The 27,297-nt window shown below is 44.2% G+C and overlaps 2 protein-coding genes across 2 annotated transcripts in view; one reads left to right on the top strand and one right to left on the bottom strand.

Moving 5' to 3' along the window:
• LOC311100526 (SRC kinase signaling inhibitor 1-like) overlaps positions 1–21,079 on the top strand; it is a gene marked incomplete at its 3' end in the record, with an annotated part of 50,237 nt that extends 29,158 nt beyond the window's left edge. The window contains exons 4-19 of the mRNA XM_084141441.1: positions 81–210; positions 515–686; positions 5,350–6,278; positions 6,412–6,501; positions 7,033–7,073; positions 8,546–8,706; positions 9,077–9,252; positions 9,437–9,567; positions 10,071–10,218; positions 10,491–10,815; positions 11,042–11,357; positions 13,370–13,506; positions 13,656–13,811; positions 14,034–14,150; positions 15,000–15,143; positions 21,029–21,079. Of these exons, the coding sequence (XP_083997567.1) occupies positions 81–210; positions 515–686; positions 5,350–6,278; positions 6,412–6,501; positions 7,033–7,073; positions 8,546–8,706; positions 9,077–9,252; positions 9,437–9,567; positions 10,071–10,218; positions 10,491–10,815; positions 11,042–11,357; positions 13,370–13,506; positions 13,656–13,811; positions 14,034–14,150; positions 15,000–15,143; positions 21,029–21,079 (3,224 nt within the window). The remainder of the gene's footprint in view (positions 1–80; positions 211–514; positions 687–5,349; positions 6,279–6,411; positions 6,502–7,032; positions 7,074–8,545; positions 8,707–9,076; positions 9,253–9,436; positions 9,568–10,070; positions 10,219–10,490; positions 10,816–11,041; positions 11,358–13,369; positions 13,507–13,655; positions 13,812–14,033; positions 14,151–14,999; positions 15,144–21,028) is intronic.
• Positions 21,080–23,747: 2,668 nt separating this feature from the next.
• LOC311100450 (formin-like protein 1) overlaps positions 23,748–27,297 on the bottom strand; it is a gene marked incomplete at both ends in the record, with an annotated part of 65,331 nt that continues 61,781 nt past the window's right edge. The window contains 7 exons of the mRNA XM_084141372.1: positions 23,748–23,848; positions 24,576–24,693; positions 24,838–24,942; positions 25,167–25,268; positions 25,480–25,773; positions 26,972–27,052; positions 27,173–27,241. Of these exons, the coding sequence (XP_083997498.1) occupies positions 23,748–23,848; positions 24,576–24,693; positions 24,838–24,942; positions 25,167–25,268; positions 25,480–25,773; positions 26,972–27,052; positions 27,173–27,241 (870 nt within the window). The remainder of the gene's footprint in view (positions 23,849–24,575; positions 24,694–24,837; positions 24,943–25,166; positions 25,269–25,479; positions 25,774–26,971; positions 27,053–27,172; positions 27,242–27,297) is intronic.

Raw genomic sequence — 27,297 nt, 5'->3', positions numbered from 1 at the left:
CCTCTCCTCTCCTCTCCTCTCCTCTCCTCTCCTCTCCTCTCCTCTCCTCTCCCCCTGCCTCCCTTCATCCTCCCCCTCAGGCATTCTCTTCCTCCAGCTGGGGGAGGAGACGAGGCGGGTGCACCTGACCCATGAGCTGACCAGCCTGGAGACCCTGAGGGCCCTCATCGTCCACATGTTCCCCCAGAGGCTCACCATGGCAATGCTCAGGTGGCTTTATCACACTTTACTAGAATGCTCTGTTATAAAGGCTACATAACACTGTCATAACAATGGCATAGCAGGTGTCATAAACAGTCATCAATATAACAACTTACTTTACAACAACAAAAATATTACTTTAGCTAAGATAATATCAGATTCATTAGCTAATAAGATGCATCCTATGAATTGAAACAAAAACAAAAAATGTTATTATGTAATTACCAAAGTAATAAGAATAAGTGGCCTGTTAAATTGTAAACCAAAGGTAATGTAGAGGACAAAATGCTCAGGTATCAATGCCCATGTTCAGGTGCCCCAGCACGGCCCTGCTGATCAAGGATGAGGCCCGTAACGTCTTCTATGAGCTGGAGGACCCACGAGACGTCCAGGACCGCTGTGTCATCAAGATCTACTGCAAGGAGCCGGTCTACGGCACCTACCCTGGACACCACAACCCACACCTGGCTAACGGAGACCTCCGGGTGAGTGTAGAAGGGGGATATTTGTGTCTGTCTGTCCATCTGTATGTGTAGGCGTTGCTCGCCATCAGGAGTGGTGGTCACTAAAGGGTTACAAGGACCTCAACAAGCTCTCTACAGAATTGAGTGCAAATACTGAGCCAATTACTTCTTCGCCCTAAATACCATTATATTTGTAGCTAGTCATGCTGTTCTGACATTGATAGTATTTTGTTTACAAATGGAAAAAAAGAGTAGTCATTATGTAACCTACTGGAGCACAAATTAAACTCAGCCAGTCTCTATTAAATGAGTCTGCATGACTGAGTAATATGCTAGTACAACAGTAGCACCACTGTTGCTGTTTTTGAATCCATGCCAACCTGTTTCCCTCCAAGGCAAAAAAAGTATGTTTGCTGACTGATAATGTTGTGTAATGTTGTACATACACAGTTGTTCTCAAATGGTGGGTCGGCTAGAGACATGGCTTTGTGTATTTAATGAGACACTACAAAGTGCGGTTTGAGAGCTTCAAGTTCCTCGGTGTCCACATCACTAAGGACCTATCATGGTCCAAACACACCAACGCAGTCGTGAAGAGGGTACGACAATGCCTCTTCCACCTCAGGAGGTTGAAAAGATTTGGCATGGGCCCTCAGATCCTCACAAAGCTATACAGCTGCACCGTTGAGAGCATCTTGATTGGCTGCATCACCGCTCGGTATGGCAACTGCTTGGCCTCTGACCGCAAGGCGCTACAGAGGGTAGTGCGTAGGGTCCAGTACATCACTGGGCTGAATTCCCTGCCATCCTGGACCTCTATAACAGACGGTGTCAGAGTAGATGGCCCTAAAAATGTTCAAAGACTCCAACCACCCAAGTCATGGACTGTTCTCTCTGCTACCGCATGGCAAGCGGTACCGGAGCGCCAAGTCTGTGACCAAAAGGCACCTGAACAGCTTCTTCTAAGACTGCTGAACAGTTAATCAAATGGCTAACCAGACAATTTACATTGACCCCCTTTTATTATTTATTTATTGATCTTAATTGTTTTGCACCGACTCCCTTGACTGGCTCTATGCACACTCACTAGACTCCACCCACACACTCACAACCAGCTGGTACCACTACACAGTGACGCAGTACTGGTAATCCTTGTATATTGCCTCGTTATTGTTTTTATTGTGTTACTATTTCCTTTTTTATTTAGCAAATTTGATATGATTTGTCTTACTTTTTAACTGGGAATGGGCCCGTAAGTAAGCGTTTCACTGTAAAGTCTACACCTGTTGCATTCGGCGCATGTGACCAATAACGTTTGATTTGATTTGATTTGCTTTAGGCTTAGTCGGCCGACAACTCAAATACAGTAGATTGGGAAATGTTGGCATACGCAGTATAGAACTGGCGTTGTGTCACTCTAGACAGTGATAAGCAGAAAAGAAGGAGAAAAGAAGGCGATAGAAAGTGAGAATGTGAGAGGGGGGAAGAGAGGGGAGAGAAAGAGAGAGATTTTGACACTTCTGCCACTTCCACTCATGTCAATCACCACCCTAGGGGGCCCTAGTGCATGTGCATCTGTCTGTGCAAGTGTGTGTGTGTGTTTGTGTTTGTGTATGTGTGTCTGTGTGTCTGTGTGTGTGTGTGTGTGTTTGTGTGTCTGTCTGTGTGTCTGTATGTGTATTTGTGTGTGTCTGTCCATGTGTGTATGTGTGTGAATTGCAGCTGCCCAGTGCGTTTTGGAGGTCAACTCTCCGATCTCCCCCAAGCTTTACTTTGCAACAACGTTGCGCACAATACAGCTCACCACAACTCAGCTCCGAATTTCCCCTCCACTCAGCTCTGAATTCTCCCTTGCGTTTGATGGCTTTATCAAGCAACTTGGTTTAACTTGGGTTTTATGTGCTGGAGGATAGGAGGAATCTGAGAGATAGGAGCTACGGTACAGAGGTGAGTAAAGGGGGCTGGACATGAGCCAGCCGAGCAGAGATGACTATCTGATTACAGACTGTAAACGATGACTGGGACCACTGAGTAGCACTGCACTGAGACAGGGAGGATGGAAGGACAAATGGATGGACGACAGGGCTTAGTGGAGATTGATTGGCTATGAGGTGACAGGTTAGAGTAGTGGGGGGGAGATACAGCGACAATGTGATCTGCTGTGATCTATAAGGGACATTCTGTGTGACAGTGGGGCTTGGGAATCTAGTGTGAGATGTGGTGGTGGTGGGCCCCTGTCTAGTCACTCACATCTAGTGGGATTATTTCCCTGTAGATATAGAGGCAGTTGCTAAGATACAGGATGGAGATGGTGGAGATGAAGGCGCTCCAGTCATTACTCCAGTGTGTGTGTAGAGTCCATTGGGGGCTGTATTGTCGGTGAGGTTATTGTACAGTAGGTATATACACTCAGTTGCCAGTTTATTAGGTACACCCATCTAGTACCAGGTCAGACCCCCCTTTGCCTCCAGAACAGCCTGAATTCTTCGGGGCATGGAAACGTTTCTCAATTGGTATCAAGTAACCTAATGTGTGCCATGAAAACATTCCCCACACCATTACACCACAGCCACCAGCCTGTACCGTTGACACCAGGCAGGACGGGGCCATGGACTCATGCTGCTTACGCCATATCCTGACTCTGCCATCAGCATGACGCAACAAGAACCGAGATTCGTCGGACCAGGCAATGTTTTTCCACTCCTCAATTGTCCAGTGTTGGTGATCGCATGCCCACTAGAGCCGATTCTTCTTGTTTTTAGCTGATAATAGTTTAACCATGTAGGGTCGTCTGCTGCAAAGCCCATCCATGACAAGGACCGACGAGTTGTGCGTTCTGAGATGCCGTTCTGCACACCACTGTTGTACTGCGCCGTTATTTGCCTGTTTGTGGCCCTCCTGTTAACTTGCACGATTCTTGACATTCTCCTTCGAGCGCTCCTCAACTAGCTGTTTTTGCCCACAGGACTGCCGCTGACTGGGTTATTTTGTTTGTCGCATCATTCTCGATAAACCCTATACACTGTCGTGCGTGAAAGCCCAGGAGGCCAGTTGTTTCTGAGATACTGGAACCGGCACGCCTGGCACCGACGATCATACCACGCTCAAAGTCACTTATGTCACTCAGGTTTTGCCCATTCTAACGTTCAATCGAACAATAACTGAATGCCTCGATGCCTGTCTGCCTGCTTTATATAGCAAGCCACGGCCACGTGACTCACTGTCTGTAGGAGTGAACCATTTTCCTGAATGCGGTGGTGTACCTAATAAACTGGCCACTGAGTGTATTTTGGGCAGGTATATTATACAAATATTATATGGCAGGTATCCTGATGCAGCACTCCACCACTCTCCTTCTTGGAAAAATAGCCCTTACAAAGCCTGGAGGTGTGTTGGGTCATTGTTCTGTTGAATAACAAATGATAGTCCCACTAAGCCCAAATCAGAAGGGATGGCGTATCTCTGCAGAATGCTGTGGTAGCCATGCTGGTTAAGTGTGCCTTGAATTCTAAATAAATCACAGACAGTGTCACCAGCAAAGCACCCCCACACCATCACGGTGGGAACTACACATGCAGAGATCATCCGTTCACCTACACTGCGTCTCAAAAAAATCTACAATTTGGACTCCAGACCAAAGGACACATTTCCACCGGTCTAATGTCCATTGCTCGTGTTTCTTGGCCCAAGCAAGTCTCTTCTTCTTATTGGTGTCCTTTAGTAGTGGTTTCTTTGCAGCAATTCGACCACGAAGGCCTGATTCAAGCAGTCTCCTCTGAACAGTTGATGTTGAGATGTGTCTGTTACTTGCTCTGTGAAGAATTTATTTGGGCTACAATTTCTGAGGCTGGTAACTCTAATGAACGTATCCTCTGCAGCAGAGGTAACTCTGGGTCTTCCATACCTGTGGCGGTCCTCATAAGAGCCAGTTTCATCATAGCGCTTTATGGTTTTTGTGACTGCACTTGAAGAAACTTTCAAAGTTCTTGAAATGTTCCGTATTGACTGACCTTCATGTCTTAAAGTACTGATGGACTGTCGTTTCTCTTTGCTAATTTGAGCTGTTCTTGCTATAATATGGAGTTGGACTTTTACCAAATAGGGCTATCTTCTGTATACCCCCCTACTTTGTCACAACACAACTGATTGGCTCAAACACATTAAGAAGGAAAGAAATTCCACAAATTAACTTTTAAGAAGGCACCCCTGTTAATTGAAATGCAATCCAGGTGACTACCTCATGAAGCTGGTTAAGAGAATGCCAAGAGTGTGCAAAGCTGTCATCAAGGCAAAGGCTGGCAATTTGAAGAATCTCAAATCTAAAATATATTTTGATTTGTTTAACACTTTTTTGGTTACTACATTATTCCATATATATATGACTGGATGTCTTTTGTTTGTCGCACCATTCTCGATAAACCCTAGACACTGTCGTGTGTGAAAAGCCCATGAGGCCGGTCTTTGATGTGCTGTCTTTTGAATCACCTGTGATGTTGTATGGTATGGTATCTGCTCTATTGTACTCTATTCTGTTGTACCTTAACCTGTTATATTCTATTGTATTCTACGTTGTTTTGTTCTACTTCTGCTCTATTCTGCTCTATTCTCTTCTCTTCTATTCCACTCTATTCTATCTTGAATGTTGCCGTTTATTTCTATCCTTCCTCTCTTCCTCTGATGACAGAGGGATATGGTGTACATGCCCCAGCAGGATTCCCCAACCAACCGTCGCCTCAGCAACGCCCCCGCACCCGCCTCCTCTGCCTCTGCCCCCTCCGGCTCGCCATCCCGCGTCCGTCTCCTCTACAGTGGGGGCCGCCCATCCTCTTACGCTGGGCAACCTCACCCTCAGCATCATCCCCAAACCCACTCCCTCCCCCACCCCCACCACACCTCGCCAGGGGGTCAGAGTGCAGCCCACCACCAGCATCACCCCCAGCAGCTCCACCACCAGCCCCAGCAACACCAGCCCCAGCTACAGCACCATGCCCAGGCAGGCTTCTCCCCCAGTGCAATCCTGGAGCGTAGGGATGTGAAGCCCGATGAGGAGGTCCACGGCATCGGCTCCAGGAGCATGGTGCTCCGGCGGGGTGATGCAGGGGGGATCTATGCCGACCCCTATTCCCTGGGCCAGGAAGGAGGCCGCCTCAGCCTGGCCGGCCCCCACTCCCCTCTACCCCCAAGAGGGGACGCCTACGGCTCTCTCTACCGGCGTGGAGGAGGTGGAGGTGGAGGGGGCGGAGGAGGGTTGGGACCCGGCTCCGTGCGCTCCCTCACTTCCTACTCGGCGGCGGCTCTGCAGGGAGAGCTGATGGACAGTGGCATCCTCTACAGGCCTGGAGGCCCACTGTATAATGATGCAGCCTACGCCGCGTCCATGAGGGACTTGTATTCGGGCACCATGCCCGGCCGGGACTCCCCTGGGAGGCAGACTCTGCGGAGGGACTCGGTGTCCTCCTGCGTGTTTGGGGAGAGTCCCAAAGCTAGGGGTCAAGGGTCAGGGTTGGGGTCTGATCAGCTGTGTTTAATGGCTGGACCTGGAGGGGAGGGCAGTGGTTTCAGTTCAGCACCAGGTTTCAGTTCCCCTCTACCAGGCAACGAGACAGAGACCAGGTAAGAGTGTGTGTGTCTGTGTGTGTGGTGTGTGTTTGTGTGTGTGTGTGTATGTATGTATGTTTTGTGTGTCTGTGATGGGTATTTTGTGTGTATTTAAACTGACTCATACCCTATGTGTGTCATTGCTAAGGGGGCGTATGGAGGCCATGGAGAAACAGATAGCCAGTCTGACTGGTCTACTGCAGACTGTTCTGACCAGGGGACCAGAGGCCGACAGCCCGTAAGACACACACGCAAGCATGCACGCACAAACACACACAGGCACACATGTAACGGTGGGGACAGTGGAGGAAGCTAAACTGTTAGCAGCACACTGATGTCCGTTTCACTGGTGCCGTGACCTGGATTGGCAGTTGGGCTCAGCTCAACGGCCGGGTCACACTTGCTGTGTAGTGAGTTTAGAAGGGGTGAGTGTAACGGAGTTAAGAATGTACCGTAAGCTCACTCCACAGCTAGCTTGAAATGTCGCCGATGGAGCTATCGAATTAGATATTTTTCAACAGCTCAAACGGTTGGTATGTTGGCAAGGAGGGCTGTCGTGTTGTTGCGAAGCAGAGGATCAATGGTTAAAGCCCGGTATGGGGACAGGGACAGTGGAGGAAGATATACAGTTAGCAGCACACTGATGTCCGTTTCACACACACAGGCGTGTGCACACACATACACATACATACATACACACACGCACACACACATTCAGTACATACAGTACACACAGAGTGGGGACCTAAAGCTATTTTGTATTTTACAGGGACAAGATTGAGACGGCCAGTGACTGCTCTGGGACAGACAGTAAGTATCAATCAGGGATACCTGACAACAAATATACATTCACTTTCACTGTGTCCCATTGACTTGGCAATATAAAGAGTAAGGGTTAGGATTGCACAGCATTGCAAAATAAAGAACATGATCCATTGCATAGCATTGTAAATGTTCTGTAGCTGAACTGCTTACCGTATGTGTACTGCTCATGTGTGACCGATGTGCTTGAAGAACCATCAAGTGTGTATTTGCTTATGTTAGTAATGGGTGCCATGCTTCTTGTGCCTTATTTTAGCTGGACGGTTAAAAAACAAGAAAGGTATCTTCTTGTCCAAAGTCCTCATCCTCTTTTCCCTGTGTGTCTCAATGACAGACGGCTTCCCTTACAGTTGGTGTCTCCCGTTTGATGTACTTTGAGTTTTGTGAGGATTCTGTTTTGATTCTCTTGTTTGTTATGTCTGCATTCAGTGTCTGGATTCAGGACTCGGCTCAGAATATGTTTCCCAATCCATACTGTTCATGCTGGAATATTATTGTGCTTGTCTTGTTATTTGGTTCTTTGGGTGGATCAAGATTTATTTATACTCCTGATACCATTCACACAGACCTGCAAAAAATATGGTTAATTGCAGGAAGTCGTCTGTGTGAAAGGTGATTTTGTGTTGTCAGATAAAAATAGGCCATTTACCTCTTTATCTACGCCCACTCCAGACAGGTATTAGAAGGCCAGCTTTTAGTTAGACAATGAACTTAGAAATACACTGTAACTGTCACATGCCCTCCCCGAAAACAAGGTGTTCTTCTACAATTAGTTGTGCCAAGCTCCAATTTCTCTGTCTCCCAGTACAGGTAAGAAGTCTTCTAGGAAGTCAGTTGAGCGGTATACTGCAGTACATCTGCTCTTCTGTTCAAATTGTAACATTCTGTATGACCTTGTGTTTTAACCATCTCCTCTGAAAGAATAGTTCACCTAAATTACAAAACCAATTTTAAGTTTCTTTGCCTGGAAAGTGATCAGTGCTAATGGACTATTTGGACTATTTTCAAAGCACTTTAATTGTTTTCAATGTAGAGCAATAAGTGATTTTGTAGTTCGGGTGAACTCCAAGTTTGTGAGTTTGGTAGTCTTACCAAACCAGTCCCTTTATTTTGTTATGCATGAGAAAATGTGCCTGAGAAAATGCCGTATAACAAAGCTATCTGTTCATTGTCATTTCAATGAACCCTTGTGTCATTTTAACCCCAAGCATCAAAGACTTGCTCGCTCGGGCTTGTTGTGGATGCTATGTTGTTGCCCCTGGAATTTAAATGAATGTAAAGAAATACAGCTTTGGATATGGCTCTGTGTGTCCTAAAAACCTTCCCCATTCTGTCAATCATCTTTACACCTGTGTACAATCCTGTAGTCCCTCCCCACTTTACGATGGATGGTATAATTGGCTACAGTGACAGTAGAATGCACAGTCATGAGACCCTAATCCTACTTTCTGATTGGCCAGCTCTGACGCCGTCGGCTCCATTGGCCCTGATGCCGCCCCCACCCACAGGGTCCTCCCAGCCACTGACGGTGTCGCGGCTACAGATGCAGATCCACCTTCATGGCCTGCAGCAGAACACCAACGAGCTGCGCAAACAACTGTCCCAGCTGCGCAACATCCAGGTCAGCACCAGAGAACACACACACACACACCACACACACACACACACACACACACACGCACACACACACACACACACACACACACACACACACACACACACACACACACACACACACACACACACACACACACACACACATTCCTCAAGGCACTGTTTGTTTTTACATGTGTTTATGTATCAATCACTGCTCTTGCTAGTATCACTGCTCTTTATTAAGCTTTACATATCAGCCTTGAGGCCTTAGTCAGAGCTTTGTGTGTGTAGACTTGACGTTGTGCTTGTTTGACTTATGCTTGTTTGACGTATTGTCTAAGTGTGTGTGTGTCCCAATAACATGTATTTGGGTCTGTCCATGTCTCCCCTCCCAGTTGGAGAACCAGGACTCAGTGCAGTCCCTGCTGAGGCAGACTGAGTCAGAGCTGAGCCTTATGATGCTGGATGCCATGCGGACCCAGGAGGACCCTTTGCAGAGGCAGCGCCTCCTAGTGGAGGAGGAGAGACTCAAGTACCTCAACCAGGAAGAGCTGCTCATCCAGCAGCTGCAGTGAGTTTAGCCTTTAAGTCAGGGTCTCTAACTCAAGATAGGGTCAGTGTGAATGAAGAAATAGTGCAAACTGCTCAGATAGAAAAAAGCTGAATGTGTGTTGAGCTGGAACCATGCAGTGCCTGCATACTTGGTGGACACTTTGTTGTTATGCTAGACTGATGTCATTTTTTGGTGTCCACAGCGATCTGGAGAAGTCAGTAGAAGAACTCCAGAGGAACTCATCAGTCAACCACGGCCTGGTGACAGAGAAGGAAGTGGAGCAGAAGAGCATGGAGCTAAGGTCTTTGGGAGAGACCCTCACAGAGCTCAAGAGTAAGCATATAGCGGATAACGATACAGGAAGATACAACAATGAGGCCATTAGCTGTGTGAAAGTCTGCTATGTTTGGATGGAATAAAATTAACCCCTCATATAATTACCTTCATAGATAATTGCAACAAGGACAAAATAGTGACAGTGATTAGGCAGGTGAATGTCCCTAATAGGAGAGTCTTATTAAGAAAGATGTGCTAGAACATGCAGATGTTGTCACGTGTAGCATCATAGCTAAAAACCACACAGTAGAACGAGATGCTTGTTTAACAACTAATGTGATACGAGCCTTTTGTGCACCTAAATTACCCTGAAATCATTTCTCCACGCAGTAGCTGAACCACAGGGGGCAGAGAGTACAGCAAGCCCTGGCAGAGAGCATGACAGGAGACACAGACACTGCATGACTGTTTTACAAACAAGCATGGATATATCCTCTTTCCCTCTCCCATTAATTTAATTATGCTCCTCCCTCCCTCCCTCCCTCCCTCCCTCCCTCCAGACCAGTTCCCCAGTCTGCAGAGTAAGATGCGCGTGGTGTTGAGGGTGGAAGTGGAGGCTGTGAAGTTCCTGAAGGAGGAGCCACACAGACTGGACGCACTGTTGAAACGCTGTAACAACATGACCGATACACTGACCACACTACGCAGGTATGGTTGAACACAACACAATATACGCTATATAAACCGTGTTGTTACGTTGTTGTTCAATTGTTATAACCTGTTGTTACGAGGGCCCCATTCAACTGGTGACTTGGTTTTCAAGATAAGCAAAAATTATACTCTTTCAATACAACATGAAAGCATGTTCATATCTAAAACTTTTTGCAGCAGATGAAAAATATGTTTCTTTGACTGATCCCAGAAACCTGGTCACCAGGATAGATGCAATAGGGCCCTGATAGTGCTGTGTGTGTTGTTAGTGTATTGTATGCCACCTGTACGTACAGAAAAGTGACCGAGGGCCTGTGGAAGGGCCAGAATGACATCTCCAGCCAGTCAGCCAAGCGAACTGAGCACACAGGAAAGAGCTCGGACCTCGACATACTGACCAGTCCACCGCTCAACCTCAATGACCTGGATGGCAGTGCCAGCCTTGCCAACTGGATGCCCGTATCAGGCAGTGACCCAGACGCTTCGGGTCCTGAGCAGGACCCCCACCCTATGGCCAGCTACAGAAGCCGGGTCCTGGACGAGCTGCCAAGCCGCCGCGGTGCTGGCAAATCAGTGTCTGCGGAGGTCAGACTGGTACGGAAAACCCCTCCTGTATTTTTTTACATTCTATATAATCCCCCTCACAATGCTAAATGTACACTTTTACTGGGGAATCTGTACATTTACCAGTGTGAACATCTCCCTGGAAATATATACATTTTACAAATTTCCCCTATCATCCATAGTATATCCGTGTACATTTCCGCAATATAATTCCAATATACAGTATTTGGGTTGACAAATATGTGTGGTTGTATAGGCTGCAGAGCGGGATTGGGAGGAGAAGCGGGCTAGTCTGACCCAGTTCAGTGCCCAGGACATCAACCGTCTGCTGGAGGAGACCCAGGCTGAGCTGATGAAGGCCATCCCAGACCTGGACTTCGCTGCCAGGCAGATCAATAAGCCTGCTGTGCCCCCCAAACCCCACCCCAAACCTCAGTTCACCACCCCCATCACTACCTCCACCACCACCTCCACCACCACTAGCACCACCACTAGTTCCAGTACTGAGCACCAGCCCAACAAGGTCCAGGTCACTGGCCAGAAGCTGGAGGGGGGCTCACGTCGCGGATCTGGTGAGACTGAATACCACATCCACGTTCTAATATATACAGTGCCTTGCAAAAGTATTCATCCCCCTTGGCGTGTTTCCTGTTTTGTTGCATTACAACCTGTAATTTAAATGGATTTTTATTTGGATTTCATGCAATGGACATACACAAAATAGTCCAAATTGGTGAAGTGAAATTAAAAAAATAACTTGTTTCAAAAGATTATACAAAATAAATAACAGAAAAGGGATGTTTGCATATGTATTCACCCCCTTTGCTATGAAGCCCCTAAATAAGATCTGGTGCAACCAATTACCTTCAGAAGTCACATAATTAGTTAAATAAAGTCCACCTGTGTGCAATCTAAGTGTCACATGATCTCAGTATATATACACCTGTTCTGAAAGGCCCCAGAGTCTGCAACACCACTAAGCAAGGGGCACCACCAAACAAGCGGCACTATGAAGACCAAAGAGCTCTCCAAACAGGTCAGGGACAAAGTTGTGGAGAAGTACAGATCAGGGTTGGGTTATAAAAAAATATCAGAAACTTTGAACATCCCACAGAGCACCATTAAATCCATTATTTAAAAATTGAACGAATATGGCACCACAACAAACCTGCCAAGAGTGGGCTGCACACCAAAACTCATGGACCCTGCAAGGAGGGCACTAATCAGAGGCAACAAAGAGACCAAAGATAACCCTGAAGGAGCTGCAAAGCTCCACAGCGGAGATTGGAGTATCTGTCCATAGGACCACTTTAAGCCGTACACTCCACAGAGCTGGGCTTTATGGAAGAGTGGCCAGAAAAAAGCCATTGCTTAAAGAAAAAAATAAGCAAACACGTTTGGTGTTCACCAAAAGGCATATGGGAGACTCCCCAAACATTTGGAAGAAGGTACTCTGGTCAGATGAGACTAAAATTGAGCTTTTTGGCCATCAAGGGAAACGCTATGTCTGGCGCAAACCCAACACCTCTCATCACCCCAAGAACACCATCCCCACAGTGACAGTGAAGCATGGTGGTGGCAGCATCATGCTGTGGGGATGTTTTTCATTGGCAGGGACTGGGAAACTGGTCAGAATTGAAGGAATGATGGATGGCACTAAATACAGGGAAATTCTTGAGGGAAACCTGTTTCAGTCTTCCAGAGATTTGAGACTGGGACGGAGGTTCACCTTCCAGCAGGACAATGACCCTAAGCGTACTGCTAATGCAACACTCGAGTGGTTTAAGGGGAAACATTTAAAAGTCTTGGAATGGCCTATTCAAAGCCCAGACTTCAATCCAATTGAGAATCTGTAGTATGACTTAAAAATTGCTGTACACCAGCGGAACCCATCCAACTTGAAGGAGCTGGAGCAGTTTTGCCTTGAAGAATGGGCAAAAATCCCAGTGGCTAGATGTGCCAAGCTTATAGAGACATACCCCAGGAGACTTGCAGCTGTAATTGCTGCAAAAGGTGGCTCTACAAAGTATTGACTTTGGGGGGTTGAATAGTTATGCACGCTCAAGTTTTCTGTTTTTTTGTCTTACAGTTTAAAACTTTATGAGAAATAGCCATTATTTACTATTTTACACTTAGGGTTACTATACATGATTTTAATCCATTTTATAAGAGATTCTCCAAAATTGAAATGCTCTAGGCTTTTATATATAAACTCCAGTCGTACTTTATCAAAATCCTTTTCAAAGTCAGCTATGAATAGCAGGCCTGGTTTCCCAGATTTTTCATAGTGTTCTATTGTTTCCAATACTTGCCTTATATTATCTCCAATGTATCGTCCATGTAAAAAACCTGTCTGATTAGAATGAATAATGTCCGACAATACCTTTTTTATTCTATGTGCTATACATTTTGCTAGCATTTTTGCATCACAACACTGAAGTGTAACCCAATTTTTTAATGGACAGGGTCTTTATATTTCCCACTTGTATCCTGTTTCAGTAATAATGAAATCAGACCTTCAATATTTGTGTTTTAGTTATGACTGAGCTGTCCTATAAAGATATTATATCATTGTATGTTTTAGCGGAGCTGACCGTTACCAGGTATCGTGCTGAGAAACCCTCTAAGTCTCCGCCTCCACCCCCTCCTCGCCGCAGCTTCCCATCAGCCCATGGGCTCACCACCAATCGCAATGGAGAAGTGATCGTCACCACCAAGAAGGTACAGTAAGAGAGAGATGGCTGAGAAAGAAATACCTGCAAAGTACGAAAGTACACATTAATATTTTTTGAAGATAGGCTATTTGGATGTATGGATGTTATAAAGATCTGTCACATAGACATGTTGCCAACCCTGTTTGTTTTTATAAGAAGCTGGAGCCAGAAGACGGAGAGGCGCTGAAGACTCTGGTCAAGCTGAGAAGGACACCGTCTGACACCCTCCGCCCCGCCTCAACTCCCCCCGTCATCGCCGCCTCAGCGATTAAAGATGAGGATGACGAAGAGAGGATCATTGCTGAACTAGAGGTAGGAGTCTTTTTTTTCTTTAATGCAATTTACAATGTGTTACACTGGTGCAAAATTGTATACCTTGAGTAGCTGCATACAAAATGTATGAGAATATGACATACGGTATGTATTTTGTTCGTTGCAGTCGATGTTCGGTGTGCCTTAGCAATGTGATAACATTGTCTCTGCGACACTCTCCCACACGACACCCTTCACCACCCACCACACACCACCTGACAGATATTTCAGCGAACCACTGTCAAAGTGTCCCCTCCCCACTCACTGCCCAGCACGCTACCGAGGCCCACCCCTGCAGCCCGTACCCTTCCTTGCACCTCAGGCTCCCTGGGAATAAAGGTAAACCTTAAGCCCCCCAAAATGCTCTCTCGTTTTGCAGTGTCTGCGGCCCTACTTCTAACTCTGTCTCCTGTCCTCTCCTCCTCTTTCAGTCACTGCTGTTCCACTGCACTTGTTTCTTAGAGGGCCACTAACATGCCTGTTGATCATGGAGATTCTCCTCTAATTCTGCTTGATGCAGAAGTTCTCTGGGCTGAAAACACGTCATAGTGCTTCTCTTCTCTTATTCGACCACCAAACATCTACTGTCTAATTCCATTCAATCTAACTCCCCTGTCTAACTTCGCTAATGACTCCCCCCCTCGCTAATTCCACTGACTGCATTCTACATTCTGATCTGCATTCAGTATTCTAAATAAGCTGTGCTCTAATTCTCTAACAAACTAACTGACAGTCCTGGTTTCTGGAGTGCATATTGGAATTACATGCGTACTGCATGGATTGTGTTAATGTGGAATCATGTATTTAAATTCAAGGTTTAGCTGACAGACTAAGGCAAGTGTCAGAACTCTCTTGCTGCTCAAATGACACATTTATCTCTGTCGAAGGTCTTGTTTTATCGCTCCCAGATCAAAACAAGACTCAGCTCACTAGGGAAGCTGTCAAAACAGCGGTGGTACAGCCGGTTTCAGGTGAACAGCTCCGCACTACTGACAGAAATTGATCTGCTGGATTTGGACCAACTTTCAAAACCCAAACCCTTATATGGCAAAACTGATCAGCTCCAGTGAGACTCTCTGCACCCAAAATGGCATCCTATTTCCTATATTGGTCACTGCTTAGGGCTCTAGCCAAAATGTCATCTCAGATTTGACCATAACCTTCTTCATGCTCTTTGTCCTTCTGTAGAATGCGAGCAACTCACCAGGGGCATCCAAGGGACCCCAGTCAACTGTAGCGGCTAGACTGAAGCACCTCCAGCAAGGCAGCCTGGAGAGGCCCAAGACCAGGAAGCAGAGAGAGGACTTCCCCAAGATCCAGGGCCAGCAGCAGGTATTCCACTTCTAGAATGCCCCTCCTCAGAGGAGTAGCCCTCTTCAGAACAGCTCTGGTGGCCTGTGACATTGACAACTGCCCCCTCTCACAGCTGTCTGGGCAACTACTATACTGGGATACAATATGTTATCAGTGGACAATAAGGTGACGAGAAAAGGGTTGGGCTCATCGGAAATCACCAATGTTGGTTGTTACATTATTTGACTTTGAGCTGTGGTTGGATCCAAAATGGATTGTGTACAGAGCGTACTCTTTCCCATTGGCTGGCATTGATGTTTCTGAGGAGGGTAAGGTAGTGGAGGTATTGTGCACTTAATAAGCTAAGTGACACCTAAACTGCACTCCTTGATTATGCCACAAAATAGTTTTACATCTCAATGTCGAACCACTGACTTTTAACCAAGTAGATTATGATCCTACAGTACCACTGTTCTTTGACTCTGCTTCCTTTCCTCAAATCACTAAATCATTCTGTCTCCAGCTGAGTCATTTAAAACCACTGTCCAAAAGCGAGAGGGTCAGGAGATGGAAAAGTAATAATTCTCAGAATATTTGCCCTTGTGCAGCACACCTCCAACGTTTCTCTGGAGCAAATAAGACTGAAGTCCTCCTCCCTCCTCTCTGAAGCAGCAGTCTTACCTGGTTCAGCAGGCACTCCAACTTAGTAGGCTGATCTGAGTGGCCCTGTCCCACCTTAGCCCAAACTGTCCCTCTCAAAGGACCTTCTGGCAGCTCTCAAAGTCAGGTAGAGATAACACAGAAAGCCACTCCGTCCCAGCTAGGACCTGTCCTGAGCCAGTCAACCCAATCCTTGCATTACCCTAACGGGGATAATCCACACTCCATTAGCTAACTAAAATAGAGGCCACTTCATTTGAACTCTAAGAAACAGGACCCATGTGGTGCTCTTTAGGCTTAGGGGGTCTATTCACGGGTTATTGGAGTTAAAAAGACTACCCTTTGGACTGAAAAACGCCCCCAAAATATTGCCATGGTTCAACTCGCTTAGGATGGCTGGATTGATGCACTTCTACATGCATATTTGATCAGATCTTAAAGGTTTTTACCTTGTGTGGGGCAAATTCATCTCATCCACCACCAAAGCTGTAACCACATCCATTTTGGTAAAGCACAAGGTTTGCGCCAGAACACAAACCATACCTCACTCTTTGGGGTGAAGGGGATAGGAGTCAGAAACCACTTGCAATATGTGTAAAAACACAAAAGTATCATACAAGTGCAGAAGATGACTTCCCAGATAGGTCAGTGCACTTCACAACAATTCCCATTAGCGAATACAGTAGTTAGCACATGGCTAAACCTCTATTTGACACTGGAGAAATACACCCCAAGCATTAGTATTCATGTCTATTTCCAACCTGGTCTCAGAGCATTTTGTATTATTCTGTACATAAACCCAAGACACTCCATTTAGTATGATATGTTACGTTTCGTATGGTAAATCAAATCAAATCAAATTTGATTGGTCGCATAAACATATTTAGCAGACGTTATTGTGGATGTAGCAAAATGCTTATTTTCCTAGCTCCAACAGTGCAGTAATATCTAGCAATACAAAAAGTGCAAATCTAAAAAGTTGGTATGTATTCATTTGTGGATGTCCATCATCCATTTCGTATGATATGTTACGAATTGTGGTTACGGTTAGGGTTAGGGGAAGCGTTAGCTAACATGCTAAGTTGTTGCAAAGTTGCTAATTAGCTAAAATGCTAAAGTTGTCCGTGATGAAATTCGAACACGCAGCCTTTGGATTGCTAGACATTCGCGTTATACGCCCACCCATCCACCCCGACCAACCACCCTCCTTTCGTTTTTGCCTTAAGTAACCTTCTGTCTTATGTAACCATACCAAACGTAACATATCATACTAATTTGAGGGTCCCTGATTTATATTTACTCATTTCAATCTAGTCTATGAGACCAGGCTGCTATTTATGCTGTTTGCTGGAAATCACTCAATCGTGTGAGATTGTGTATGCCTCCTAGTGTACCTTCCTTCCCCATCTCCCTTTTGTCATGATGTCAGATACGCCCTCTGAGTCTGCGGATGACATTTATTAGGGTCATTACACTGTGCAAATGTTTTTGTGCAGATTACGCTCATTGCAAGACTGAGTCCTCTCATGGTGCTGATGTATTTTATTAAATGTCTGACCTGACATTTAGTTCAATGTATGATGTTTGTAGCATACAGTAATATATATCTAGGCAACTGGGTCAGTAAAATGTAGTAAACTGTCTGTGATCAAACAAACAAAAGACCTGTTGAATTTAAACTATATGTTTAACATATGCAAATATTATGAATGAATGTGTTGGAGTCAGTTGAATATATTGGACATACATGCATCTATGTGACCTGTATGTACAGTGTGGGTAAAATAAAACCCCATGGGTAGGCTATTTTGTGTACTGTAATGCATCATGTTAGGTTAATTATTTCAACAATACAAGACTGCTTCAGACATGAACCAATGAGGTCATTTTGAACCAATAGGATTTAACCAAGACTGTACCACAGAGTAACCTTGTTTTTTCCCCTTTATTTTATCCTGAGGGGAAAATGTGCACAAGCTGAAAAATTGTTAACATCAACAAAAGTGAAGTTTGTGTGTGCACAACATATGAATGCCTAGGGGTTATCTGATTTAAAAAAAAGGCTTAGTTGGCATTCTACTATTTGATATCTTAGTCCAGTGCCTGAGGACATTGTGTGGACATGCACTCCACACAGTGCTATAGCTACATTCACTGTTTCAATACCTGTCCAGAAGGAATGCCAACAGGCAATGACCAGGTGCTATCCTTTATATCTCTCCTGAGTAGGTGGACTTTTTGTTTGCCCCTGAATGGATGATTTTGGCATTAATGCCTTTTTCATGATCCAATATGAATTAGAATTATCTGGGGAATGGAGGCTCTCGTGTCTTCTGTGGGTGATGGTGCACCTGTCTGTTCATGTCCTTGTAAAGGATATTTGTGAAACAGGCTCCAAGAGCTACAGATGTACCGGTGTCCCTCGAGGCAAAGATGAGGATCATGTCACAAGATACTTTTCCCTTTTAATTTTACTCTAGCTGATGTAAACTATCCTTTCCCATCCTTTTTAACCCTTGAATGCTTCAGTTGAAAAGACCCAAAATATCATTTGCTGTACCACTTTTTAACCTGTTCTCAGGACATTTTGTAGGATTTGGTACGTACATCTGTTAAGTCCAGATAGTATAATATATTATGTTACTTTTGGTTACATTATGAATGGAATGGCGGTCCTACAATATCATACAAATTAGAGGATGTACAGTACGTCTTACCTGGTCGTACAATAGCATACGAGTTGGATAAAGTATTTATCATACATCTTGCAGGACGTATAGTATTATATGTCTTTCTCTGAGACCAGGTTGCTTGTCGTGTTGGAACAACAAAGGAGAATTACGGGGAGAATTTATGTTGGTGGTTAGGAGAACTAACGTCAAAGGTTAGCATAATTTCCGCAAATGTTTAGGAGAACTAAAATGACAAAGGTTAGGAGAATTTACGTAGCAGGTTACATTAATAGGGTTAAGGTTAGTGTGGTATCGCGTCGAATGCTGGTGGGTATTGCTGTCAATCAAAGAATCCACTTAGGCTGCACCGTGTTTTAGAGGCTTTTATTAATATCACGATGTTACAGCATAAGTTACAGACCCGCGCAGTCTGGAGAAGCCGTCCCAAATGAATCTCAATGCTTTCTGACCCTCCTTCGTTTTTCCCCCAGTATATATAAACTCCCAAGATGTGGGTGGCTCCCCCTACTGTCCAATCCCCTGTCTACAACACACTTCCTGTCTGTTGTATGTGGCGTTACACTAAAACATTCCCTCTTGATACTAAAATCAACATTCTTTCAGTTAAACATTTAACAACGTCATAATCTCAATACACGACATTAGAATTAGGGTTAGGGGAAGAGTTAGCTCAAATGCTACAGTTGTCCCCGATGCGACTCGAAAATGCAACCTTTGGATTGCTAGACGGTCACGGAATACGCCCAACCATCCTACCCAACCAACCTCCCTACTTTCGTTTCTGTCTAAAGTAACTAGACCATTAGTACATATCGTATGTCTTGAGTGGTGCTCAGAAATTCGTATAGTATATTCAAATTAAATCAAATCAAATGTTATTGGTCACATACACATATTTAGCAGATGTTATTGCGGGTGGCTCTGCGGCTCAGAGTCCAGGCTGCACTTCTTGCCCCTAGCTCTCCTTCCACAATTACAAATTGCCCCTCCCTCTCCCCACATTGAATGTCCTGAATGGACATATCTATAACCTCCATGCCCCATGTAGACCAAAGCTAGTGTAGTCATCTAATGCTCTTCATCCCACCCAGTCTATCACACTGTGAGCAGTGGGCCTTCCAAGGACACACCCCAGCCCCATCTATCATGAGGAGAATACAGCCAGAATATAGATGACATTGATCTAAAGCTGCATCAGTGCAACCAGCTCTCTTGGCATCCTTAAAAGCATGCCTCTCCTCTCTTCTCCTACCTCCCCTTTGTCTATGCTCTTGGCTTAATAGGAAGTCTGCGTCGTTAATCTTGGGCTTTTGTCTTGTTTCTCCCCGTAACCCTTTTGCCCCGTTGAACGGTTGGACGTGTAAACCAATGTGGCAGCGTTGTGGGGGCCCTTAGACATCTAATCGGAGGGGGAAATCTCTTGTTCGCTAAAGGCCAAGGCAATTAATTAGCATTGGCATCAAATTGCACTTGATGATGTGTCCAAATGTGTCAGCGAGAGAGGCTCAGCGCCGGCTTTTCTCTCTTTGGGTTTGTTTGTTTGGGTCTCCAAGGCTCTATGGAGAAGCCCCTGTAGGTGCAAAGTGACGGGAGGATAATTCAGATCCGTTCATTTAGTCTGGGAGGCAGCCCACTGTCTGGACAAAGAAAGCATCTTAACTGTTTCAGACATGACCAATTCATTGAAAATGTGTGTTGTTTCGGGGTGGGAATGGTCTGGTTGATCCTAACAGCCAATAGTAGATTTGGGTTTTAGCCCTATATGTGTCCAAACTAGCCAGGAGCCGAGGGCAAAAGTACAAACCAAAACGTCATTGACCAATCACAGAGCAAGAATGTATGCCTAGGGTTAACCAGGGTGAAAGCAGAGTTCAGCCTTCACTTATACATATCATATAACTTGAGGAAACCTATTATCCTGTACTCAGAATATAGCTCCTCCATTACCTACTCCTATTCCTATCCTTCTCTACCTCTTCCTCTCTTCTTCTGAAATCTCAATCCTTATTTCCTCTCCTCTTCTCGATTCACCCCTCCCTCTCCTCTCTTCTCCCAACTCCCCTTCCTCTCCTCTCCACTGTGGAGAGGCTGAATCAGGACAGATTGCCCGTCCTCAAGTCCTGACAGCAGTGCAGTACTGATCACAGCATCACTTCCCCAGTTTTGCCTATGCTCTGCTTAGCGACAGCCACATGGCCCAGATCTTGACACGAGCGCGACGACACCAAACACAGCATCCCCTGTGGCCAGTCAGGGGAAATACACTGAAGCATAGCACCCCATGTGACCACATAGATGTAAGATGTAAGACAGCCAATGACCAAGACAGTAGCTCTTGACCTTTGTATGTCTCTATCTGGAAGGGGTCACCAAATAAGTGCAAAGAACAGGGAAAACAAATGTGATTTTAAAACACAATTGAAACCCTTAAGAAGTATGAGAATGCAAAGGAAAAAGCTGCAGACTGCCTTTTCACAGCCACCCTATTGCATTTGGTTAGGTTAGGAGCTGAGATAGAGATCATGTGAGCAATGTTCTCTCTTTTTCCAGGTCTGAGGGCAACTGCTTTATATCCTCTGCTATCATGGTCAGTATGAGTACTGGGATAAACACTGGAGGTAATATGGTGGACAGCAAGATTCAGCACAGGATCCCACTTCTGACACCAAATGTTGCAAATTGAACACATATTGATCCTGAAATCCTAGAGTAAACACTGGTATTCTATCCATAATGTGAAAGGTTCTGGACTTATTAGCACAGTTTTATACACTAGCCAGCATTGTCATCATTGCCACAGCAATATGAAGATTTCCATCCAGAGATTTGATGCGCGACTGAAAAAAATAAAATGAATGTACCACTCCACAAAATGCAAGTCAGATAATCCCACAGAAACGTTATGTGCTGTCTGAAGCTTCTGGAGGAAAGTGTCAAAATATTGCCACGGAAGCTCTCTGTGCACGAATATATACCACTGGCACAAAAAAATATACATAACTGGAGATGAAACAGCACCTTGTAAATCATAGACATTAATTAAATATAGAAATAAGAGCTAATATGAAAATAAAGACCACATAATTAACCTCAGAATAATCTAAATCATATCAGATATACTGTATTGTGAGAAAATAGTATACTACCCGATAGTTATTGTTTGCAGAGATTATATAATGTACAAAATGAAATCTTCATCTATGTTTTATATAATCAAGACTGTATTTTTATACTTGAAAAGAGGATTCATAACCACATTTTGAACATGTATTCTGTAAATGAGTTTATGTTGTGTGTTTTGTTTTGTGTTCAATTGCCATCGTTTTGGTTCCTTACTACATACTTAGACCATTGAACAAATTGTTAGTATCATTTCTTGTCATAGATTAATATGGTTCATTTGCAGGATACAAAGAACACATGCAGTGACATTTGTGAAAGATCGGAAACTTTTGGGAGGCTTGTTTGGGAAACAATAGAAATCAATGATGAAGGGTTGTGAACTACTTAAAGTAGCACTACACTCAGCTGGCACGGATAGAGGGAGAGGGAACGAAAGAAATAGAGACCCAGAGCACATTTACTCATCCCTCTTTACAAGTACTCACTGATGACTACCCACAACTGTCTTCCTCTATCGTAATCAAAAGTAAACAATATAGTATGTACAATATGGTTTCTTGATGAATGTGTGGTTGTTTAAAGTAGTCTGTGGGTGTTATAAATCATGTACATAGACCGAAAATATGTTACTTATATGGATTTTTATGTGAGAGAAACGTAATCCAAACAGCATGCACATACTGTACATTCCTGGAATTTGCACGCTGGGTCAACAAAAGGTTATGTTACTTCTGTCAATAACTCTACTCTATGTATAACTGTTAGTGTATATTAGATTAAACATTGTACAGGACAATAGATTTTGTATCATGTGCAACAGGGTCAGTCAAAACGAATTTTACTGTCAACGTAAATGTAAAGAAAAAGAGATTAAAATATTGTAGAGTAACTACTCTTCCTTTATTCTGAGAGTGATTCTTGCTGTGTGTGTGAGATAAGTGTTGTTTATGAGTACTGAAGAAGAATGACAGTAAAACAGAATGCTAAAGACCAACTAACAGTGCAAATGCTATGCCAATTCTACATATTGAAAGAACTGTTGCTGCTTTTTGTGAGAAGATCAACTATGGCACTTAACAAAGACTGCTGCTTTTGTACCTGTCTGTTTTGTTTTTTGTGACAATAAAAGTGAACCTCTTATACAAGAAAGTATTTGATTCAAATTCATTCAGTGTCTGAAAAGAACTCCAAACCAATTTCATGTTTCATGACTCTGATATTATAAAGTATCAGACAATCACAATATAAAATATTTATTAGTTCAAACCCAAAATAGTGAAACAAAGAAAGGGTTATCCATACAAATATTTTTAATATAATACAAATCTTGTTCTAAGCTCCATCCTGAGCTGTTGTAATCCTACTAGTCCTAGGACAGACAGACAGGTCAATATGCCTTTACACCAGATACAGCAGTTATTGGGTTTGACAGTTTGCAGCCATCTGAGTACCACAAATAGAATAAACTATTAATTATGAAACACAAATGTAGAGTCTTGCCTAGCTTTCACTAATTGTTACTGTATGTACACTGTCCCAGTGCTCAACCTCCCATACACATGTCCAAAAGCTCTAATGAAGATTGCAGAGAATGATGGTGATTCTCATTTAAATCACGCCGTTTAACTATAAAGTCCATCCATGGCCAAGCCCTTACTCTATTAACATTATGTAGAAATAGGAAGTGTTTACTTAAGCGTTGCGTCGTGCATAAGAACAGCCCTTAGCTGTGGTATATTGGCCATATATCACAAACCCCAGAGGTGCCTTATTGCTATTATAAACTTTGTCATACCCATGTTATACGGTCTGATATACCACGTCTTTTAGCCAATCAGCATTCAGGGCTCGAACCACCAAGTTTATAATGAGAAATGGAGTGTATTTACTGTAGGTGTTTGTTGTGGATCAGAGAGGTATTAGGAAACAGCACCTCACAGTCTAATATACCTAAAGCTCTGCTTAGAGGGCAGGCAGTCAAAAGTGAGGTTTGCTGTGGGTAGAACCACAGGTAGAACCAATCACCTGCCATACTGGGCTAAGCCTAGGGGAGCTATTTCAAGTTTGTGTGCACTCTATATCAATTCGATTTGGGTGATGCTTTGAATGGAGAATGTGTGTGTGTATGTGTTTGTGTGTAAGCGTGCATGCATGTGTTTGTAGTGTTTCACAGGGAGATATCGGAGGAGATTTGGAGCTTCTGTCTGGGCTTCCATTTGGCGCTGACTCGGGACCCGTCTGTCCGTCTGTACGGCTGGTTCCTCAGGTCTAGCATGGGAGATGATGGATAACAACAACACTGTGAGACCACAACATGCAAACTGGTCTAAACATGCTTTTGTACTGACACTGCCACTAAACCTTAGACAGACAGACAGACAGACAACTGCACCAAGAGACAGAGAGATCCACAGACAGAGAAACACAGTGCTACACTCTAGTGGTGTGCATAGGAGACATAGACATCTCCAGAGACAGAGAGCAAGCGAAAGAGAGACCTACACAATTCTGAGGGGACTATGTAGGGCTCTCATCACTGAAGCCAGAGTCGCAGAAGAGGCGAGAGGAGCGCTTGCCAGAGCGAGCCGTGAAGGGCACAGCCTTTAAAGCTGAAAACCCCAGAGAGAGAGAGAAAGAAAGGGAGAAGAGGGTGACGGAAAGACATAACCAAGGGTGAGGAGAGATATGCACAGGGGAATGAGTGGGAATTACATGAAAAAAGGAGTGAAAAAGGGAGTGAAGGGAGAAGATGAATGTGGATGTGACAGAGACAACAGGATAATGTAGGTGGTGGTGGATATTGCATGACGACAGTTAGTGATCATGTATTTGTGGAAATGGAAAAAGGGTACAGAAAAACAAGCGTTATAATACTGTACATGTCAACAAGAGTATATCACAACTACAGCTTTATATCCAGTATATTAGACCTATATAGCAGACATACACTGTACTGGAGACCTCAACCCATTATCCCTGACCCCACCAGGCCCACCTGTGATGATGTCCTCGATGGTGCCATCCTTGCCCTCCCGAACCAGGGGGGTCACCTGCCGCCTTTTCAGCTCCGCTATCAGATCCATTTGGGGCATCTTGGGCATCATGAGTACCTGCTGGGGGTGGGGGGGGGGGGGGGGTCAAAGGGCAGCCAAAAAGAGTTGGGGTCTAAATTATACATGTGATGAGGGTAAGTGGAGTGGGTCAACTCTCCCTGTGTCTTATTGCTCCTACGTGGTTGGTAATGTGTCACGGACTACCTTCTGTGCTATTTCAGGCTTAGGCGAGGTCGACGGTGGTCCAGTTTTCCATTCGCTGGACAACACATCCTGCTTTCTCCTCTGCTCATTCTCCTGCTCTGCTTGCTGCCGGTGGGGAGGGAGAGAAAGACATTTGTGATCATTTATGTATGGCGCACTGTCACATTAATGCAACAGTTACTGTTTGATGTGTGGCAAAGAGCTCAGCTCGTCTATGTTGATATATTAGCGTACTTACGTTTTAATAGTTGGCTATATGACAAGTACTGTATGAATGATTAAATATATTGAATCAATTACAAATGTAATTAGTCAATGTGGTGACTAACCTTATATGCCTTGATGAACCTAACAAAGACGGGGAAGAACATGGAGGGAGGTGTGGTTTTAGGGTTCTCTCCAAAGTACTCCACCGCTGATTCATACACATCCTAACATGAGAAACATTAATCATACCTCCATTACACTGTGCCTCACTGCTTTCTGTAGCAGTACTTGTGTTTTACAAATATTATTAGCCTCTCCTAAATTAATTTAGTCTAGTGTCATAAAACCGTTACTAGGTTAGCCCCATATAGTAGGCTGTACATTTTGCCACACTGATTGTAGATTTTTTATATATATTTAGTAGTGAGATTTGACCTGGGCTGTCTTGCCATCTCCTACTACAGAGTCCAGCAGGTCATTGTTGCTGGTGAGGAACTCCTGCAACACAGGGTTGTCTTCCTGTATGGCAAACTCCTTCCGGGTCACCTCCATGCCCCTCTCCAGGGCACGCACGTCCTGCAGAATGCTGTCCAGGGACACCAGAGCAGCCTTGTCCAAAAAGTGCAGCTCACTGTGGAACGCTTGGAGCTCAGGGTATTTCTCCTGGATGATGTTCACTATGAAGTGAAGCAGAGTCTGTCTCCGGTCTGTGGACTTGGTGTCTAACAGCTAGATTGAATAAAAATAAATAAATAAAGTTGCACACGCTATACAGTATATGCTCCAAACAATTTAATGGGTAAACCTAATAACCAAAGTTTTGGCAATGTGGGGCCTTCTTAAAGGTCAAATGCAGCTGTTTTTATCTAAATATCAAATCATTTCTGGGAACAGTTAAGTACCTTACTGGATTGTCTTCAATTAAAATTGTGAAAAAGAAACAAAGATAGCTTCTTAACAAAGAGCAATTTCTCAAGCAAGAATTTAGTTAGGACTGCTTGGGAGTGGTCTGAGTGGGGAGGGGAAAACGGAAAACTAGCTGTTATTGGCAGAGAAGTTTGGAACTCTCTTTCTTATTGGTCTATTAACTAATTTACCACCGTCACCAGGCAGGCCAAAACTCCATCCTACCAAAACAGGAACATTTCAGGCGGTCTTTTCAAACAGCTCTTACACTAAAAGGGTATTATAATCATTTTCACAACGTCACAGTATTATTCCAACCTCATAGTGTGGAAAAATATATAAAACACAGGAAAATCACGTTTTTGACTGCACTGGGCCTTTAAGGGTTGACAGCTAGATTAAACCAGAGCCATACTTAGAGGGAACCAATGGAGAAAAGGATACAATGTGAAAAGGTTAGCATGATCCCAGATCTGTATTTGCTTTATGACAGTGGTAGTCAGAGGGGTTGGCGATAGCACATACAGATCTGGGATCAGATAATCAAGGGATACAGCACCCCATCAAAATGAGAAATACAGTGTGATCAAGAGCAAAGGTGTCAAATCCTGATGATGCAGTTGTTACTCGTCTCCAATTAAATCAATTTTGACATTAATTGATGATTTGGGTAACTCTGCCTGTCATTGATTATCTTCAGCAATCATTGTGAGTTGAGACACATCCTCCACAGCTCCACCTTACTGTTCTAGTCATTCAGTCACTGTGGCTAATTCAGAGTAGGCCTGTCAGAATCGGTTATCTATGGATCTCTCACTGAGGTGGAATCCCATTTGAATAATTACTGTAGATAATCAATTAGATGCTGTGCTAAAATGACATTCTGCTAACCCAAGTGAATCTTCTGGACTAGGGTTGGAGTACAAAACCGATGTGCCTCGTTGTAGGAAAAGGAACAGAAAATGTGCCTCTAACATTTGGTTCATAAATATGTATGCTTTATGTTTGAAGTCTTTCTCACCAAGTCGAGACTCTGCAGGCGGAACCCATAGGCCGCTCCTCTATTGCTGCTGTTCATGTAGTTTCCAAAGGCTAGGATGATCTTAGGGACAGAAGAGGCATACCAAAGTTACACACCAATGTTATGTAATCATACAAAACCAAACACTATGACCGCACACCATCCATGCAGTATATCAAAAGAGCAGTCTCCTAACAATACCTCAAGGATCTTCTTCAGCTTGCTAGAGGACTTGATTGACATTGAGGCAGCGATGATTGCATTGAGTTGCTGTTGGAGAGATGGGAACATATTATGGTGAATTTTGGTATTATGGTGAAGCTTTG

Source organism: Coregonus lavaretus (genome assembly GCF_964263955.1).
Source record: "Coregonus lavaretus genome assembly, chromosome: 25".
Lineage (NCBI taxonomy): Eukaryota > Metazoa > Chordata > Actinopteri > Salmoniformes > Salmonidae > Coregonus > Coregonus lavaretus.
This window is presented reverse-complemented; position numbering and strand designations above follow the sequence as displayed.